At 38.9% G+C, this 15,824-nt stretch overlaps 2 protein-coding genes across 3 annotated transcripts; both read right to left on the bottom strand.

Moving 5' to 3' along the window:
- Positions 1-1,524: 1,524 nt before the first annotated feature.
- Positions 1,525-6,119, bottom strand: LOC149727562 (uncharacterized). Its single transcript, XM_089888909.1, has 5 exons — positions 4,841-6,119; positions 3,651-3,717; positions 3,252-3,382; positions 2,912-3,134; positions 1,525-2,813 (listed from the first exon to the last, which is right to left on the bottom strand). Exons 1-5 carry the CDS (start codon positions 4,905-4,907, stop codon positions 1,844-1,846), a joined length of 1,458 nt encoding a protein of 485 aa, XP_089745035.1. The 5' UTR covers positions 4,908-6,119; the 3' UTR covers positions 1,525-1,843.
- A 2,032-nt stretch (positions 6,120-8,151) lies between these two features.
- On the bottom strand, positions 8,152-15,687 carry LOC149727563 (glucoside xylosyltransferase 1-like). Of its 2 annotated transcripts, none has more exons than XM_089888911.1 (8): positions 15,530-15,687; positions 15,031-15,121; positions 14,548-14,670; positions 13,971-14,114; positions 13,457-13,669; positions 13,086-13,278; positions 10,566-10,741; positions 8,152-8,695 (listed from the first exon to the last, which is right to left on the bottom strand). In XM_089888911.1, the coding sequence occupies exons 1-8, from the start codon at positions 15,658-15,660 to the stop codon at positions 8,591-8,593; spliced, it is 1,176 nt and encodes a 391-aa protein (XP_089745037.1). In that variant the 5' UTR covers positions 15,661-15,687; the 3' UTR covers positions 8,152-8,590. The 2 variants fall into 2 exon arrangements, with proteins under 2 accessions (XP_089745037.1, XP_089745036.1); XM_089888910.1 differs by having other exon boundaries at positions 8,152-8,746.
- Between the last annotated feature and the right edge of the window lie 137 nt (positions 15,688-15,824).

A 15,824-nucleotide genomic window follows, 5' to 3' on the forward strand; every position in this document is an offset into this window, starting at 1 on the left:
CATAACATAACCAACATAACTTTTACAACCTGATCGTTGAAATGTCTTTGTAAATGTGTCTTATATACTGCGACGGTGTATCATACCTATTCCTGCCTCATTGAGTAGCTAGCATTGCATTAATACAAATTCCTTTGGGGTTTAGGCGGTAACTCCTGGGCTTTCTCGCTTTTTCTGTTCCTAAAATAGTGACGCATGATTGTAATTGTAAACAAGACGAACACAGGAGTTGTGTGGATTTCTACTTTAATCTACTGCATATAGTTTGTATAGGAAACCAAAACGATGAAGACAGTAACTAATATTAACCCTACTCGCATTAATGTTGTTTCAACATGCATTCGTTTTTATATAGTAAGATGGGGGAAGACGGGACACCTTTAGAACATAATATCCAAATATCCTGATCGTGTTTTAAACAATTAACAACGGTCCATATGTGAGTTGTGAGGATACGATTTTATAATTCTTTAAATGTTCTTTGTGTACTACTAAATGAGATGTGAAAATAGAATGAAAAGGTGTCCCATCTCCCCCCACTCTTAATTGAAATCCTAAAGGCCAAATTCATGCGCAAATTGTTAAGTTCCCAACGTAATATAGAAGCATTGTATAGTAGGGTCGGGACACTTAACTTAAATCTTCCTGTACAGGTTCCCATTTGATGATTGCTCCTTGCTGTTAAACCTAATTATTAGGTTAGATATTGTATGAAAAAATTAAATGCGTGATAGCACCTCTCCATACTGTATATAAATAGGCGCACCTGTATAAATAAATGAATGTAATTTATTTATGCTCGTTTGGCAGGTCAACGACAGTCGTTATAACACCGGTGTTCTGTTTCATACACCTCGTGCCCGCTTACGAATGTAACTTTGTGGATTATTCTTTTTGACTTTTTTAATAAATGTATTAGCAGTTAAATATAAATGTTAACTTATAAATTGTATCTATGTGACGCGTTGCGATAATTTCTTTTTCTTTGTTGTTTTAGTTATTTTAATCTTTGTTACCGTATTCGAAGATATAAATAAATTTAATATTATGTTATTTTCCACGCTAGCTTGTTTTCAACACATACTATAAGTCAATACGAGTATTTATTAAAATATTTATTTTCACATATGTTCGAACCGAAAATGGCTTTGTCGGTCGCTTATTAAACGAATTTAGATCGAGTTGTTTACAAACGATGCCATGCAGCATAATGTTCAAATTTAAACGCTATTTTGAAAACGAAAACAAATTTTACAACAAACGCTTTCCATCTGTCGCGTACCAAGCCATGTGGTGTGTTATGACGTCATAATGACAACCCGCTGACCCCGCCCCTTGGCAAAATGGTTAGCGCGCTTGCCTATAACCTAGAGTTGACGGGTTCGAGACTCGATGCTGCTACCAGTTTGGGCTTGTGTTTCTCTGTGCAGGACACTTACGTTAAATTGTCTTAACTAGAGTTGACTAATGGGTTGTCTAAATTGTTGGCTATTTATATTAAAAAAACATCACTCAAGCACAAGGTGTCGGCAGAGAGTACGTTTATTTGATCGACGGTAAAAGAACTTACAACGGTAATGATTGGTGGGCTGAAGTCACGTGGGTCGTGACGTCACATAGCAGAAGACACAGTGATAAAATAATGAACGAAATAAAAAGAAATGTGAAGCAACGCAGTTTGAAAAGTTTCTTCGCTTCCGTCGGTTGTCATGGCGATATACGGTTGCCATGGACGCTTAACAACGAATCACGTGCTTGTTACGTGGGTAGAAAACGAATATCACAGTCGCAGTGCAAGAAAAAAAATAAAAGAAAGAAATAAAAACGAAAAGTTCGCGGTGAACTAGTAACGTTCATCGTAAGCGGGGAGAGAGGGAGAGTTTAAAACACGATTCGCCATCGATGCAACATCGGGCGTCGAATTGTTTGGGAGGGCGACGTATAAACAGTCGATTGGCTCCCTATCGTCGCTAGGTAGCGCTACAGAGCGCATCGGGTATCCTGGTTTTGGTTGGCATTCTTCTAACACATATTGTGGTGGGCTGTAGCTTGCATGACGGGTTTTCACTATTGAAGGCTCTCGGCTGTTCTCGTTCATGGGGGTTTCTTCGGTCGGTGACTCCCCGGTACACCGCTGACGTAAGTTGCGGCCTTTCTTTGAGCAATGAATCCACATGAATATAACGATGCCGATAAATAAAGCGATCGCTACCCCCAGGAAAGCAAAAGTGAGTGCCTGTACTGTGGTCACTGACGATTGAGCTTCGTTCTCAGCGCTGTTTGGTCCTTGGTGGTCGACTACGTCACGGATAAACGTCATATCCCCGTTTGATGTCTCTACCTCCACCTGGCGAACGATGTGAGTGACCTTGATGTTTTTCCTGAATGGTTTCTTCAAATTTGGAACAACAACAATTTCCTTCAGTGTTTCCGTTGTTGATTTTGTTGTTGTAGCTTCAGTTGTTGTTGTTGTCGTTGTTGTTGTTGTTGGTTTTACTGTTGTAGTTACTCTGGCTTGGATTTGGATAATTTTTGATTGACAGCGCGACCCGTAGTAACCATCCGAGCAAGCGCAAGTGTAACCACCGAACCTATTGACGCAGGTTCCACCATTCTCACAAGCATGCCGACCAAGTACAGTACATTCATTGATGTCTTCAGTGCAGTAACGTCCTCTGTACCCATGCGCACAATCGCATCTGAAGTTGCCAATAACGTCTTGACATTTCCCGCCGTTAGCGCATGGACGCATAACGCACATACGCACGATTTGTTCGCATAGCTGTCCAGTGAATCCGGTCGGACATCGACACCTGGGAGAGGAAACAAAATTTAGATTCGGATTTTTTTAAAGATTTTAAAAATAAATGGTAATTTCTTTTGTATTTTTTCTGACATTTAAAATACTTACGATTCGCATCCAAGTTCGGCGTTTCCACGAATGCAAGTTCCTCCATTGGAGCACCGTGGTTTACCCCCGGATCTTGGGGTTATAGGGGGGGTTGTGGTGGCGGTCTCCTGGCAAGTTGTGCCTGTTAAACCGGTCGGGCAAATACATTTAAATCCACCGAGCAAATTGTTGATACATGTTGCTCCGTTCCTGCACGGCCGATGTCGCTCGCAGTATTGTAAATCTGGAAATAATTACAACTTATTAAACTTAATCCCGACGCTGCAGCTGCTCGTAATTGTTTCTATTTATGACGTCATAATAACGCTGGTTGTTACGTCACAAAGATGACGACACTTACCGCGATCGCACTTTCGTCCTCCCCATCCTACGTCACAATTGCATTGTCCAGGACGGTCACATGACCCATGTAAACAACCAATCAACGTCGAGCATTGGTTGCACTCGGGACCTTCCCAACCGGGGAAACACCTGAAGTTAAAAATAAAATGTTTAAAATCAAATATGTAAATAATTATTAAGTATACTGTAGAAATAGATACAGCATGAAAAAGTAGTAAAGTACTTGGTCAAAATAAAAAATATTACTTTTATAGAATAACACAGAGTTTAAATAAATCAAACGTAGTAAAGTTACTGTCAGAACTCAAAATATTACCCTACAATACTATATGAAGTATAATATATAATATGTGTTGACTTAAGCGAAATATAAATGAGGGAATTTGTGTTGACTTACGTGCATTGTTGTCTAGGGTTGCAGAATCCGTGTGATAAGTTACATCTGGATGGGCAGGTCGTTGTGTCTGTGGGTGAAATATTGAGGTTACAAATTGCTGCTGGGAATTCACGATGTTTACGTTGTTTGGCGTGGCGGAATGAAATTAGGCGAGATATTGGCGTGTTAATGTCTCATTAGTCTCGTGGGGGGAAGCAGGTTCGATTATCAGGGTATATACGGAGTATATCAAACATCGAAAGCGTGGCCGGTGGAAATCCAATTAAATGAAGGCTATTGGGCAAACAGTAGTGTTGACTGAACGAGAGAGAGAGAGCATATGTTGGTGTATGTGGCCTCACCATGCCGGCTGTTGGGCAGAGATATCAACTCCCTAGTGAGCAGAGTCCTCGTAAAAATGAGGCGCTTGCTATGCGGCAACACCTGTCGCTCGAACGCGAAGACAGGTGGATTTCGGGCGCGCGCAAACTTGAGTGTTTTAACGGCGGTAACTTCTAAATGTCGATGGAACGCCAGGCGATTAATATTCGATGTAACATACTTCGTATACCAGGGCAACGCGTATGGATAAGGACACTTAAACATCGGTAGGGGCGCCACTAAAATCCTAACTGACAAGTTAAGATAAGAGAATATCGTTTCAAGTGGCCGTGATCTTTTATTACGGCCATTCAAACACCACTTTCACACGTCGAGTGTAGCCTTGCCGCCTTACCGCGTGAAATTATGTTTCCAAGCGACTAGGACGGCGCCAGGAAAGGGTCAGACTCGCCGCAATGTAGATACACATAATTAAGCAGACTCCAAACCACGCATAGGGTCATGGGAATCTTCCATTCAACAGAATTAACTCCCTTACCTACGCCGGTGTAGAGTTAATTTCAATCCAGATCGAGTATCAGGTAACACTCGTCTCTTTCTCGACCGTGGGAGCCATTAGTAGTCATGCGCACAATACGAAACTTTCGTTTATTTTGGTGGCAGTTTGTTTGAGCTCCGTGTTGATTACTTCATTCAGTGTTTACTTATTTACGATCGATGTTGATTCTTTACAATATTTGGTCAGTCTCGTTTACCACTCCTATTCTAACGAGTACAATGTGTCGACTCCACTTAACTGAACCATTATTCACCGCTCGCTATTATCTGGCCCGCGCAGGATTACACTGTTTACGTTTTAGGCAACTTACCGGTAGGTTTTCCCACGGCCAAGCCGATCGCAACGCTGCAGAGAAGTAATATAAGCTTGATGCTCATCGTTGTGTTTCAAATGGTTGCAAATGGACCCACACACTTCAAATGTCGCTTTGAATCTTTGCTTTTGTGCACGAATTCCACTGTCGGAGTGAAAAGATACTTTTTGACCCCAACCACGTTTTATCACCTTGCAACACAATCTATCGGTTTCAGTTTTTTTTTTAACGCAGTTAAAACCTGCAACAAAAGAGAAAAATTCGTAAAACGCATGAAAATCCGATTTCGCGGCGCCTTGCCTGCATTGTGACGTAACAATAAAAACAATCTGTCTACATTTTTAGAACTACACGATGCTACCATTGTACACGCTACCACGGTGCTTATATCAATGTGCTTTACAAGCCACCCATGTATACAGCCCTACCAACTGCACCTTACTGTGTAAAACAAACCGTCACATCACTCATGCAATTGTTTGTAAATCATTTCCAATTTCTACGCAAGTGATCGACACAAATATCTCAGCGATTGCCGTGGGCGCTCACCGGTAACTTGGACCGTGGGAAAGTTTAACAAACCCGGTGAACGTCACCGACACTGCATACCATGTCTCATACGCCCGTAACGTAACTATAGACGTTCCCATTCGCCCTACTCAACTGTCTCTAATGACCAGTTCATTCCGCATTTTATTTGAGTCTCTTATAGTCTAGCACCTTTCATTAATTTGTTTACACCAGGCAAACAAGCCGCATACGCTGGATGGCTTGGCTTTTGGCGTGAGAACCTCACCAGGCTGTATTATACGATAACGAAATCAAATTATTGGAAACTAAAATTCCAATTACTTTATATTATATAACTTCACATAATCTCCTAAAAGTCATATACCGGTAACATTTACTTGCTTATACATAATACACTCTCTCACCCCACATTAGGTTAGCGATCTCAACACTGACTCATTGTACGCTACTCGCTTGAATATATTTGCTGATTTTTTTGCGACGTTTTAAATTGTTAATCCTGACGTAATAATCATGGTCGTGCGCCGCTATTGTTTCGTAATAATCCTCCTATAGTCTACGACTCAATGCATCTCTGAGCTAAAAGCGATCGACACAAACAAACCTTTAATCCTTCCGTCTACCACTTGCATGGCAGCCAAGTAAAATAGAGAGAGCACGCCACTGGACCGACTGTGTTATGATCCACTAGCGACTGGGACTCAGCTCTTTAAGGGAATATTCCACTGCCCACGATAACACCTGCCCCGCGCAGAGTGGCAGACTACTCAGCAGCGATTAGTAGCGGGGCCGAAACACGAGCTGTAGTAAGAAAGGCGCGCGACTAAAAACAAACTAAAATAAAGCGCGACAGTTGGGTAGCGGCGAGTACCAACAATGCCGGGTAGCAGGTCTGTACGAGCGGGCAAGCGTTTCGAAATCTGTTTATTTAAATCGGGCGGCGAACGCGGGTCTGCTGCTAGCCGGAGCAGAAGTTTTTCTAGAACAAAACCGAAGTAAAATTTGCCGAACAAACGGCCCACGCGCCTCACAGCGTGCCATCTTTGTACAGAGTAATAAAAATTATACGCCTTACCAAGTCTACCGTAGTGCATACGACAGACGTTGTACAATAGCGAACACAAGTTCGTACTAGACGCGTGGCATTGTGATGTAATAATATCAAGAACAACCTGCTGTTATGACAAATCGAGACATCTTTATTATCTAAGCCACGATTTGTATTGTGACGTAATAATAGCATCGATGCATTTGAACTTCGTGCTTCCTGTCTAGAATTCCCAAACCGCTATTCCGCTGCGAAACAATGAAGTCTGAGTATTCCAACTTAAGCAGATGTGGAACTAGTTTGTCGCCACACGCATGCCCAGCCACATATACCATGTGAATGGCTGTCGAAAGCAACACGCTTAAGATTGAAATAGCGGAAACAAGCCGAACGCTCCATGGATTAAAACTTCTTGTAATTCTTAGATTGTCGTATCGGTTTTCGCGGTCGCGTGGCAGCTACCTCTACAATATAGCATTGTTACGTCACAGACAGGCTGTCCGGCAACGGTCGTCAAATCTGCTGCTCGGCAATTAGCAACAATTAAAAAACAAAAAGTTGTAATTACGCTACGTTTCATAGTTTTTATTACGTCATAAAAGGTCGTTTATGAGCACTGAACTGCACTGCAAATCGCGACCCAAATCTAGGGGGCGAAAACTTGATAGGTTAAATACTAGTAAACCTAAATTCTATCCCTGTACTAACCAGTACATTCCAACAGCCTAACCAGCACAAACTAAACGCAATATAACATTCAACTGGACCGCAGATATTAAAACAATAATGGATTAGGATTTCCCAATAATAACGATTTCATTCGGACCAATGCTGATCTGCTGATACTCTCAAATCGGGTTAGAACTGTCACATCAAAGCGTGGTCCCTCGAGCCCTAATAACGTTCAATCTATTTCTACTGGCCAATAAGAAGCGTGGTATCTTGTACGTCACAGAGCATATTGTGAGTTATCAAATGTTTTTAAATCGAACCGCATGCTCGATAACCAGCGATAATTTGTTAATATTATAACAAATTATTTCATGTAAAAGCCACAAAATAGCTTTAAACATACGTTTTCGCGTGTATAGTAACTAATAACGAACATGTAAACGTTCTATCTTTGTTTACGCTTTTAAAACACGTTAAATAAACGATAAACACCTAGCAACTGGAACCAATTTGACAAAAACCACCTTTTTAAACAAACTAAAAATGTGCATATGCCAAACATAACTGCCTATCTAAAGTACAAACTATATTATCTACACCAAGTTCTAATTTATAAACTGTTTAACTAATTAATCATACTGCAAAATTGACTCAATGCCGCAACAGTTAAATTACTAAATCAAAGTACAAAGTTTAACTATAGCCTGTTCCTATTATACAGGAAACGACCAACAATATACAGCGGCAAAGCGCGGTGTCAATTCGTTTTCGACCTAGGTTCTAACTGTAAACAGAAATAAGTAGTTTTAATGAAGTCACGCTTATACTGGTATTAATAATTCAGTAGATGTTTCATATTTCATAACGTACGAGCCTTACGATTATTTATTCATAATGGCCATTGTGATGACAAAGTACCAGCAAACCAGCAGCTTTCAATTATTTATAACTGCGCGCGTGCTTAAAGTATTTCAAAATTTCTGTAAGTATATTATAGAACGTCTTACAAAAGACTTACATAGTCTATGCCTGTTTGAATAAGCGACACGCACAAGAATTTATAAAATTGCAAACTTTTTGCTATTTTATTACAAAACAGCGGCACGACGACTTTAAACACAGTGATTATATATTACATTGTGTTAATATAAGTATGTATCGGTGTAAAGAAGTGCTTTTCAACATTTTCACGCCAATAGAAATACTAAACATTAATTAATACCAAAGCTTTAGCAACTCAATTTCAAAACTATATTTCAAACAACTTTTGTAGGCATAAAAATAATGTTGTAAATTTTACAGTCACAGTCAAAAGGGTTAGTGAACCACTGTAGTAGGCGACCCAACCAATCAAATGGTGACCCAGGGGTTGAGAAGCACAAGTAAGACCGTTAAGGAAATATTTACGCTTTTCCTTTTCACTTTTTTTCAAGAATTTGAAAAATCGTCAAATATGACGTCATCAGTTTTCTTGAATAGACGTCATCGTTACGTAATTAGTTTTCCTGAGCCATCAAACGCCTGACGCTGCTTTTCAGTGACGTAGTTATAACGTGTGACTTGGTTAAACAAAACGTCCCTTCGGCAGTTTCGGCAAGTTGCTGTAGATATGGTTGTAAGAGATACTTGTCCAGATTCGGTTCAAAGTCGTACTGTAATGTATATAAGTATTCGCCTATACTAAAAATATATTTGGATTTTAAATTTAAAGTCACAAAACATATCAAAATACAACCTAAATAGGCTAACACCAGAAAACCTAGTTTCGAAATCCTACTAAATACAACATAGTAGGGTTGGGGAAGATGGGACAAAAAATGTTCATTCTCTTTTCTCGTCCCATTTGGTTGTAAATAAAGAAATTTTACAGAATTGTACAACTGTATCCTCGCGACTTCCATAGATCGTTGTTAATTGTTTGAAACACGATCAGAATATTTGGATATTATGTGCCAAAGGTGTCCCACCTTCCCCACCCTATATGTATTTACTCGCTGAATACAATAAATGTGTGCATTCAGTTTATAAATACATATGTGATACAAAATCCAAAAACTTCAATCTAAATTTAGTATATACGAAAAACTAGGCTGGAATTTTTACTTAAAATATAAAAGTATTGAGCTGTATAGTAGAGTGGGGGAAGATGAGACATCCTTTCAATCTACTTCCTCACCCCATTTGGTAGTAAACAAAGAATTTCAAAGAATTATAAATCCGTGTTCTCACATCTCTCATAGTTAGGGCGGGGGAAGATGGGAAACCATTAGCACATAATATCTTAATATCCCGATCGTGTTTTAAACAAAAAACAACGGTCTATGAGAGTCGTGAGAATACGTTTTTTGATTCTTTAAATGTTCTTTGTTTACTACCAAATAGGACGAGAAAATAGAATAAAAAGGGTGTCCCATATTCCCCCAACCTACTATTATGTTTTATTTGAAAGTGACAAACTATTAGCCCGAGAATCAACACCAAACAATAAATTTATAAGATGGTAGATTCAATCCATGTAAATTGTAAAGGAAGTTCGTAAACTCTATAACGAACTGTTGACGAAAAAATTCGTAAACTCTATAACGAACTCTATAACGAATCGGTTTAAAGTCGAAACACGAAAGCATTAAATGATTAGACATTGAACCATAGACAAACTAAGTCGCAAATGACAATTTTTCGCTTATTTTAACTTTTTAAATGAAATTATGTATTTCTTGCAACTTATGTAGTATATAGTAAGTTCCCCTCACATTAGTAAACAAAGTAATTTTACAGAATTGTACAATCGTATCTTCTAACTCTAAAATACCGTTGTTAAACGTTAAAAACACGATAGCTGAATATGGGGTATTATGTGCTAAAGGTATCCATCTTACCCCACAGTACTATATTGCCATCTAAATTATACAAAGTTAATTTAAAATTGGACCGCATTCAAATGTATACGTATAGATACAGCACTGTTGTCACGCGTACGCCTCGTATATTATAACTAAAGCAGTGTGTTAGGAACAAAGCTGGTTACATTTCTGCTTTTGCGACAATTCCCTCATCAACTTGTATGCATACAGGATTAAGTTTTACCCGGAACCCACCAGGACCAAACAATATAAATTCATTTACTTTGAAAAGAACGCTGTTTCAGAATCTCTATAAATATTTTAAGTTTACTGGAACCGCGTACCGGTAGTTGTGAGACAACTTAAACCCAGATTGGAATTTTTGTTTATTTGTTTTCTGAATTAACTTTTTGTTCTAGAAGTTCTGGTTTTGTACACCCAGTAGCAGCCGCAAATTTATTTTAAAACAAACGCTTTTCCATTCTGTAAACAAACCAGGTGTTACACACCCGGAAACATGGGATTAATACTTCTGCTTAATTCACAACCGACATATGGTTTTCGAAGCTTTCGCTTTTTCGGAAGTATATACGTCATATCCTGTACCATAATGACGTCATAATCTCACCTGTAAAAAGGACTCGTATAGAGCGCGAAACGTCGGGTTGACGTCGTTGAAAAACGCTGATGTTATCCCATGTACCGCCCCAGCCCCGCCCCTCTCAGCCACAGAACACGTGTTGTCTTCGTCTTGACAGAAATTGTTCTTAAAGTTCCAACTGCAAGGCAATTGTCGCAGTAGACCTGGAACGGTTAAAACAATCTTTTCCGCTGTTGCTTGGATAAAATTAATGAGTTAAATAAAGATTCGATTGCATTATGCATGGTAACCAAAGTAGCATAACAATGTTTTTGATGTTTATTTTGTTACCAGTTGAAATGTAATGCTTAATAAATGCTCTTTTGGGTAAAATAATAATTTATTTCGCCAATGTTTCGTACGCCATCCAGCAAAACGACACCATCATATAGGGATATACTTTGCCCCAATGTTTTTGTTTGCGAAATAAAGCGCCGAAATGTAGGTTTTAAAATGTTTCAATTCGCAAATTTATAGGGGACACACCCCTGTTAAAGGTACGCGCAAACAGAACACCTGCTGTTGTAGCTCTAAAGGTAAAAAGTTAAGATTTAGTGTTTGTAGTTGTTTAGATATAAGTTAGTGGTGGCTTTACGTGAAGTGGGCAGACTTATATATGCTTTAGTAAAGTAGTTTAAATATTTAGAAAGCTTTCTATCTAAACTGGTGTTATTATTATTGTTTAAACTTTAGTGTTTGGTAGTTTGGGGGTAAAGTTCTCCTTTTCGCCGTGATGAAGGCGACTTGTTCGGACGTCGAAACGTCGGTTTAGAAATAAATGGCCAGAAAGATCAACCAGACCCAGGTTGGCATTATTAGCTTGTATATAACACCTGTGTTATAACTTTTACGAAGTTACCCCACCATGCGAGGATAAATTTAATAGTAGCTCTCTTTGTTTATTTCAAAATAGATACAGTAAGGACCTATAGTGCTCGTCACTGCCTAAAATCAAGTCCGATTTTGTCTGTTACATATTTCGTAGCACCATAGATCCTTACTGTATTTCTTTACACAAGAATCGTTCAACTCTATATGCATCAGATCAGGGTCAGATTCGCATAATTTATTACAGTCAAATATGGATATAGTAGGGTGGGGGAAGATGGGACACCTTTAGCACATAATATCTAAATATCCTGATCGTGTTTTAAACAATTACTAACGGCCAATGGGAGTCGTGGGCGTGTAGTTTTATAATTTCTTGAATGTTCTTTGTTTACTACTAAACGGGGCGAGAAAATAGAGGTAAAAGGTGTCCCAACTTTCCCCACCCTACTATATATGGTTTATATTTCAGTTGTTTCGTTTGCCTTGATCATTGGGACCCAACCGACCCATGTTTATAAAAGCTTGGCTATATATCACGATGTAGAGCATTATGGGGGAGGTAGGTGTAATAGCAACGTTACATAATATCTCATAATCGTGTTTTTAAAATTAACAACGCTCTTTAAAAGTTACGAGGGTTCGGTTGTACCATTCTATAAATAGTTTTCGATCAAAACCAATTGATAAAGAAAGATGAAAACATATAAACCATAAATAAGCAACCAATATCTTGGTCTTTATATTAAAACAGGCAAATTCGTTAGTTTACTGCCCACGGTATTGCAGAAGTTATTCTAACGTAATTTCATTCTTGTGATGACGACACAGTTAGTTTTCAATGAGGGCGCGTTATTCCGCTCTGTTAGATCGAAATTTGTTCACGAAAGACTCAATTTGTGACGTCACAATACGCGATGCAACGTCACAATCTTCGAACAAACACAGGAAGAATTTTACGGATCGGGAACAAAATGTGCCTAAGTTGATTCGTGACGTCAAAAATCGATGCGCGTCGCGATTGGGTGTCACGCGCGAAAAACAAAAGACGCCGTAGGGGGTAGCGGGCAACATATGGCCCGCCACGTGCCACTGCTGTCGCGGTAGCGCCTCGAAAGCAGGAAAAAGGGATCGGTATTACCGGCAATATCTGGTTGTAAAGCTGAATTATTAAAAGTCGTTTATTGTATCCGTCGCGCGCCAACATCAAATATTAATGGCTTCTATATTGGCGCTTCAACGGCAATTACTTAGTTTGTTGCGGCCAAAACAGCGCGGCTTCGTCGCTCAACATAAAACATAAATTGGATCGCTATGTTATTGCATACGCCAACGTTGCCAACTCGTTAAATTAAATTGGATGAGCTCTAGGTTGAGATAAAATCCAAACTCGTATGACGTTGTGGGTTTGAACGATAGCTTCGTAAAAGCCTTAAAGGCTCAACGTTGCTACCGTTATATGGGTATGGTAGGAAAACACTTACTTTAAATTGCTTTAACCCAGTGGTCACTAATGGGTTGTAAAGGAAATCAGCCATACAGAAAAACAATCACCCACAAAGTTACATACGTGGTAACTCGTAAGCGGACACGAGGTTATTGAAACATAACACCCGTGTTATAACGACTGCAGTTGCCCCGCCATGTGAGGATAAATAAATAATAATATCACCAACTTACTTGGGTTAAAATGAAACATTATATTCAGTAGTTTCTGGTCGTGTTCCGCTTTTTCTTTGTATTCGTAATAATACGGTAACAAGAGGTCGATACCGTATTTTACTCTTCTTAATTCTGATTGGTCAGTTTTATGCTCGTCATGGAAAAGCAACCAATCAGAGGAGAGCATTCGGGTAAAGTTTAAAACCATAACCTAAAAAACGACAAAAAATAAAAAAGAATTTATAAAAAATTCATATAGTCACAAATTTTAAAGAAAAACAAAACAAAAATAACAATTTTTTAACATTTTCATAAAAAATGAAAGCGTAAACAGCTGGTTTGAGAAACTTAAAATGCTATAGATGACTAATATTAAATATCTCTGTTACCCCAGTGTTTATTTGAAATAAACCGGTCGAATGTGAAATAAAGTTCTCGTTTAACTTGGAGCCTCCTAGCGGGTGTCCAGCGGTCGGCGAAATGGCCGCTACCTGGCGCTCGTCCATCTCTTTAAGTTGCGCCCACAGTTCGTCGATTGGTTTTATGAATATGACGTCACTATCACTATATATAGCAGCGTTTGTGACGTCTTTAAGAACCATCTAAAAATAAGATTTTCTAAATAAAATAAGAGTGAGGTTTAGCAGCTAAATTGTTTGACCAATAAGTCAAAATCTAATGTTTGATGAATTTAACTTACTTTATTCTCACAGGGCGGGGCAACGATAGTCGATATAACACGCTTACGAGTTACCACGGGTGTAACTTTGTAGGTGATTATTTGCTCACATATACCAACATTTCAACTCAAGTACGTGGCGTAGATGTGATTGCTAACCATTGTGCCACGGCGACGGTTTTAAATACGAGCTAATGAAACATAACACACCCCATACAACCCACCGGTAAAAGAAGCCTGAACGATCCACATGGTTTGTACCATTTCTTCCATTGTGTTATTAGCGTGGGCGGAAGGTACCTTTCGTAATCTATTGGTCGAATGCTGTACGTGACTCGCGACCGCACTCTAGCGGGCCAAGCATCTATCTGAAATGACAGCATGTGGTCAGTAGAGAGTTGGTCAATTAAAAGTCTTCATAGAGTCATAGACCAATGAAACAAAATGAAAAGTGAACAAACATTACAAACAGTTTAATAAGCGTAATCTGATGACGACTTCAACTTTCCAGTCGGTTACGTCATAACAGGACAAATTAAAAACCGAACAAACGCCACAGTTATTATAATAAGGGCGATCTAAAGTACGGAATAAAAGCGTTAGAAAATACCGATGACAAAAATAAATCAAACTTTGATATTTTTGGTGTTTAGTAAACGACTTTTTCAAATTTAATTCGTCGAAAAGAATAGTTTTGATGTTAAGTATCTAACATATTTAAAATTAAATAATATAACTTTCCTACGGATAGGTTTCGTTATAACTTATTTATTACGTCATATACAGATGACGTCACAATACCTCTGTCTGGAACATAGAAATCATATCATTCTCGGTGAAGATATGAATATGAAGTGGATTGTGAGCGAACAATGAAGCTGATTTGATCATAGTGAGTGTCTGGTCCATTGGTTTCTTGATGTCCTGAATTATTCGGTAACATATTACCACATATGTAACTTATTTATCCTTGTGTGGTGGGGAAACGACAGTTGTTATATCACGGGTGTTTTGTGTTTAAGCTCAAATCACCTCTATATTATTTCAAGGTTCTGTTTCATACACCTTACGCCCCTTATGATAATCACGTATCTGACGTATGTAACTTATTCTTTCGTGGCGGGGCAATGTCAGTTTTTATAACACGTGACTTTGTTTTGGTATGCAGTTATAGAAATTAGCCATCTTTGTGCCCAAATCTCGATCCCATGACATGGCTCGCCAAAGGAGTTTAGCCATATATAGTATAGTCACGTGGGTAAATAACACGCATGAGTGACTCACCCTTATCCCCTGGTAGTTCGGCCGCCCGCATGAGACTGCAGCAAGGTGCATCACTTCCGGTGGTGACGTAGATCGGCTTCCGGTCTGTAATCTGTACGTGGATTGGAGTTTAACGTTTAATGTTAGTATAGTTTCACCCAAAAACTGTCATGAAATGGTTAAGTTTTTGGGAAATATGGGCCTGAGCATCCCATCTTACCCCACCCTACTAATTCAAACATGCACTACGCTAGTATCATACACGGTATACGTTTATATATGATATAGTGGAGTGGGGGGAGATGGGACACACTTTCGTTCTATTTTCTCGTTCCATTTATTAGTAATCAAAGAACATTCAAAAAATTATAAAACCGTATCCCCACGACTCCCAAAGACAGTTGGTAATTGTTTAAAACATCGGGTTATCTTGGTACCATCTCCCCCCACCCTACTATATGTTGAGGTACATATAGTATAATTAACGCACATTACTGAAATAGACACCACACATACATACATGATCCAGTTAAACGTCACACACGCCACAGAGACAACTCCAATCCATAATAAGATTATGTTGATTCGAAACAAACGACACCGTTTACATTCAAAACTTAAACAGCCCATTCTACAGCACCTTGGAAACATATTAGATTAACTTTAGTTTAGAAGGTTGCTAATATACAATGTGTAGAAAGAATGATTATGTATGCTTAAAATATAGGCATCCCATTAGTGACCACTGGGTTGGAGCAATTGCTGTTAAGTGTCTTGCCTAAGAAAACCTACGTCCATATTGGTAGCAGCGACGA

This window comes from Ciona robusta, chromosome 11 (genome assembly GCF_009617815.1).
Source record: "Ciona robusta chromosome 11, ASM961781v2".
NCBI classification, from domain to species: Eukaryota; Metazoa; Chordata; class Ascidiacea; order Phlebobranchia; family Cionidae; genus Ciona; species Ciona robusta.

Bases quoted from the DNA above. Each gene is read 5' to 3' on its own strand.
- LOC149727562 (XM_089888909.1), bottom strand. From the start codon at position 4,907: ATGAGCATCAAGCTTATATTACTTCTCTGCAGCGTTGCGATCGGCTTG. The intron at 3,383-3,650 runs GTAAGTCAACAC...TTTTAACTTCAG, and splicing joins AACCCTAGACAACAATGCAC to GTGTTTCCCCGGTTGGGAAG. The intron at 3,135-3,251 runs GTAAGTGTCGTC...AATTATTTCCAG, and splicing joins AGGACGAAAGTGCGATCGCG to ATTTACAATACTGCGAGCGA.
- LOC149727563 (XM_089888910.1), bottom strand. From the start codon at position 15,660: ATGTTTCCAAGGTGCTGTAGAATGGGCTGTTTAAGTTTTGAATGTAAA. The intron at 13,670-13,970 runs GTGGGTTGTATG...TCTTATTTTTAG, and splicing joins CGTTCAGGCTTCTTTTACCG to ATGGTTCTTAAAGACGTCAC. The intron at 13,279-13,456 runs GTAACAGAGATA...GTCGTTTTTTAG, and splicing joins TATTTCAAATAAACACTGGG to GTTATGGTTTTAAACTTTAC.